Source organism: Trypanosoma equiperdum (genome assembly GCF_001457755.1).
Source record: "Trypanosoma equiperdum strain OVI genome assembly, contig: ctg_1417, whole genome shotgun sequence".
NCBI lineage: Eukaryota > Euglenozoa > Kinetoplastea > Trypanosomatida > Trypanosomatidae > Trypanosoma > Trypanosoma equiperdum.
The window spans coordinates 714-5,250 of NW_027123413.1; the positions used below are offsets into that span (position 1 = coordinate 714).

Sequence of the window (4,537 nt, forward strand, 5' to 3'; positions counted from 1 at the left end):
GCGTGGATTCGGGTACAACCATCTTACTTACAGAAAACCAACATACCGCAATGGTCCTTTTCCAAGACCCGTTAACTCAAGAAAGGAAGAGTAATACTGCGCGTACGCAACAAATGATTTTACAACCAAAGATGCCACCGCAACCAACACGGTACTACCGTCGTGCGTTGACAACGGGAAATCGTTGAAACGACTAAATACCCCCGGAATTTGAATGTTGGCACATGCCTGATCATATTTCCTACGCTTACTGTCCGTCCCTAACGTTTCGTATGCCTGGTTTATTACTGCCATACGTTCCTGTGCCGCATTCTGAGCTTCCGCCTCCTTTGGCGCATGATCGGGGTGATTCTGAAGTGCTGCAGCGCGGTACGCCCGCTTAATGTCTTCAAGGCTCGCTGTGCGCTCCACTCCAAGCACTTCATAATAGTCAACAGTTGACAAGGTGGTGGGGTAAAAGAAACTGCCGGTATTCCAATCATCTTCACCATCATGTGCTGAAGATTCGGCGTTGGATCTGGCGTCATCGGCCCGTGCCTCCGCCTCAGTTGTTGGATGAAATCTCTCCAATTCTTGGAGCAACTTAACCCCCAACCTGCGACCCGATTTGCCAATGGCCGGTCCTAAAAGCAGAAGCAGTGTTCGTTCACACCAGAAAATACATCCAGAGCTGGGGTTACGAGATACCCGCCCACCAAACCAGGCCCCAACACTGCGTGCGCACACAATAAGCACTGAATGCGTAAGCGATTCAACTGTGGTAGACAAGTACCGTTTAACCATCGGCCACAGCGCATCCTTCTCATCGCGTGACCTGTAAAACAACACCGCCCAAGCTATTTGCTGAATGATGTGCTCAGTGATCTCACTGACCAGGCTACTGGCTACGACAGCCGTTGGTGTAGATGATGCGTAACTACTGTTGTAAAAGGAAATAGATTCACCGTAGTCGTTAACACCATCGGTACCGTCATCTCCCAAGGAAGGCAGGCCGACTATTGTATTCCTCACCCAGTTCCACAGGAACGACGGAACAAAAATCTTTGCCACGCTGCAAGGAAAGTGAGTGATCCAGCAATTAGTGAAACGGTAATGCTGAACGTAGGGGAAAGTGCAGTGAAGCACTGCGGCACGGTGAAGAAGTAAGGAGTTACTGCTAGTGAAATAGGCTACCACACACCATTCCACCACACGTTGGGATAGTTGCGCAATCACTATATTCACAGTGCGAGAAAACAATCCCAGCCCCTTACCACAGTTACTACCAGCTGTACCAATCGATCTGAAGATTGCCTTCAGCACATCGACGTTGAAGGCCGAACCGGCAAAATATTCGTAAAACAGCATTGGAATCAACCGGAAGCCATGCGGCACATCGGTTTTGGGATCTGCGGACGACATAGTGTTGCCTCTTTTGCTTCTCTCCCTTGATTCCTCTCCCCAATGTGTAGAGAAAGGAAAATCAGAAAGTAGTTAAAGGGAAATACAAAATAAATAAATAAATAACGTACAGACTTGAGTCGGAGCGTGGAAATTTAGTTCCATCACCACCTTCCTCCACCGAATCGTTTTTTAGTTGTAAAAAGAAAGTTTCTGATAAGAGCAACAAAGCAAGTGTTGGTAATATCATCCATCCGTACTAATTCCTCCTTGCAAGTGACCTTTTCTGTTTGCGAGGACTCGGGGAAAGGAAATGAAGCTCACGTCTCATTTTTTACTTTTTACACATCCTCCCAACCTGAGTCATATAAACGGTAAAGCTCAATATTTTGTTGCCGGCATTTTTCTTATGCGCTCGTAAATTGGTTTCTTATACGCTGTATTATTCCTTCTTCAGCAAAGTTATTTGCACACCACTGCAGTGAAGGTTACACGTTTTTTTTATTTTTTGCGGACACACCGAAACAAACAAAAAAGGAGGGAAATGGGTGTAAGTTCCTGCGTAGCAACGAAGCGCACGACAGAAAGTGAAACATAATTAGAAAAGAGACAGCGAGAAGAGGTGGACAAAGATAAATAAATAAATAAATAATGATTTAATAACAGGATAATTAAACACGAGGAAATGATGATCCTGAAGAGGGACACCAAACATTTCCTTCGTGTTAATCACATAACACACGCCCATAAAAAAAAAAAAACTTCGTCCGCTTACCTTTTGTACTGCCCGACCGCTGTTGATGTTTTACCCACTCGCGCCACTTCTTCAGCCTCTTTCACAATGTTTGTTGTGCGTAACTCACCTTTTTCTTTTATGTGCAAAGTTTCTGCTAACTTACCGTTGGGTGAGTGGCAACCAATCGTATATATATAAGAAGCTACTTTAGATTTGGATACCTATGCGTAGAAGGGTTAGAAACAATGTAGAACAAAGACACCGAAAGGGGGAAAACAAACAGGCACATATCTTTCAAGTTGTGCATGCTTCTATAAACTCTATGCCGCCATCCGTCCGAAATTTCTTTCACTGTTTTCGTCTTCTCCCCCCCTCCCCAGCTTCCTCTATGTGAAGCAGAAGATGACAATAGGCGTTGTATGAAAGAAGGTTACTTTTACATTCTGTCAATGTAATCATAATTCCATACATTTACCCGGTGATCACCACCAGAGGACAAAATAAATTTCTTTTCCTTGCTAAAGGCAATGCGATAAACAAACCTTCGGTGCGCCACGGCTCGCCAAAGCGGCTCTCCAGTCATGGCATCTGTGAGTCGCATGTTATCATCCCGTCCACATGAAAGTATAGCTCGACCTCTGGGAGTAAACTTAACCATATGAACTGGTTTTTCGTGGTGCCGCAGCAGCAGCGTTGGAGATGATGACTTCCTAATGTCCCAAACACGTATGACACCGTCTATCCCGCAGGAAGCGAATACTTGCTCATCATTACGGAGGGCGCAGCACCACACAGTAGATGCATGATCAATGAACCGATCTATGACACAGTCGCCGCCGCTGCGGAGATCATGAGCGTAAATTATGTTATCATCCCCCGCAGAAAGGGCGAAGTGGTTGTTTAGATCAGATGTCACAACCGTAAACACGGAGGCGGCGCTACACCCAATGGTTTGTACGCATGTGCTGGTAGATGCATCCCATATACGGACCGTACAGTCCATAGACGCCGTCGCGACACGGTCATCGCCTAAAAGAAAGTCCACACCATACACTTTTCGTTGGTGCCCGGAGAATACGCAACTCGTGGATCCGTCAACGCTGTGCATTGACGCTGTACAGTCGGAGCGCCCAGCCACCACGTGCCTTTCGTCGTGCGAAAGCGCATTAGATAAGACAACACTATCTTGTACATCGAATTCTGCAGTAACCTCGGCCGTTTTCAGATCCCACCGCAACATTTGTGCCTTCGTGCCAGAAAACACCGTTGTACCATTGCTGGTGAGAGACATGGCATACGAAGTTGTCTTTTCTGTTAAAATAGAACGCACCAGGTTCGGTACCTTCTCTGGTTCTGCCTTGGTGGTGGTGGTGGTGGTGGCACTCCCTACATCGTGGACGGCATTCTCTTCAGACTCGAACAATTCCATGGGTGAGGGTGTTTCACGTGGCGAGTCTTCCGCAAAGGGATCATTGGGCACCTTACGCTTTTCCTGGTACGTTGTAGTGCCGTTGGATACTTCAACCTCCACTCGCTTGACTTGACGCGGGCGGGCATTACTTCCTGCACACAAGTGCTCCATTTTAACCAAATTGACGGTACACATACGTTTTTTCACGACAACGAGACATTCCGTCATATTGGAGCGCCGGGCCTCATCGAGCCTCTCACAGGCATCAGGTGGGTACAGTTCCCATTCACCGGGCATGTCAAGATCCTCTACAAACCACGCGAATTTTCTCGTTGAATCGTCCGGCGCGTCGTCGTCTTCCGGTGGCGGTGGTAAATCCTCCTGAATACATAATGGGATGGTAACATATCCAATTCCATTAAAGCGAGGTTCACCAACACGTCGCTTCGTTTGAAGTCGCCGAACACTGCGGTCCGTGGAAACTTGCCTGGCGCTGGTTGCTTTTTTCCGCGGTATGCTTCCACCGCCACCCATTATTAGTAGTATACACACGCCTCCTCCTAATCTTACTCGCTAAATCCAATAGCCTTTCTGATCAAAAAATAAAAATAAAATCCGTTCTCCTGCTGCTGCAAACAACTCAAAAAAGAAAAAAGTTCGTGATGCTTCCTCCCAGTTGGGTGAGAGCTGGAGAAACTCAGTTCTTAACAAGATGATATATAGAAGTTACGCGCATCCACAAAGTAGAATTCAATAAAGCATTTGTTCATTCTACCATCCTTTCTCAAGCCACGGGTGTAACGGCGGCAACAATGTCACCAATACAAGAAATAGAGGGAAATAATGAGACGATGACACCAACTTACACCAAATCGGCTACCCGAGCTATTTTTTCTTTTTTTTTGTTCTTTCAATCCTCCTACTGTTAATTTCTTCCCTGTTATTTTCCCCCATTTTTGGAAAGTGTTTTAACACTAAAAGAATGTGAGACATTACCTTTAGTTTCTCTC

The 4,537-nt window shown here is 46.2% G+C and overlaps 2 protein-coding genes across 2 annotated transcripts; both read right to left on the minus strand.

The window, feature by feature from the left end:
• Window positions 1-27: 27 nt before the first annotated feature.
• On the minus strand, window positions 28-1,401 carry TEOVI_000893100 (chaperone protein DNAj, putative; the record flags this gene model as incomplete). The annotated part of the gene is made up of 1 exon (XM_067221347.1): window positions 28-1,401. The coding sequence occupies one exon, from the start codon at window positions 1,399-1,401 to the stop codon at window positions 28-30; it is 1,374 nt and encodes a 457-aa protein (XP_067077448.1).
• Window positions 1,402-2,552: 1,151 nt separating this feature from the next.
• TEOVI_000893200 (WD domain, G-beta repeat, putative) lies at window positions 2,553-4,061 on the minus strand (the record flags this gene model as incomplete). Its single annotated transcript, XM_067221348.1, has 1 exon — window positions 2,553-4,061. The coding sequence occupies one exon, from the start codon at window positions 4,059-4,061 to the stop codon at window positions 2,553-2,555; it is 1,509 nt and encodes a 502-aa protein (XP_067077449.1).
• Between the last annotated feature and the right edge of the window lie 476 nt (window positions 4,062-4,537).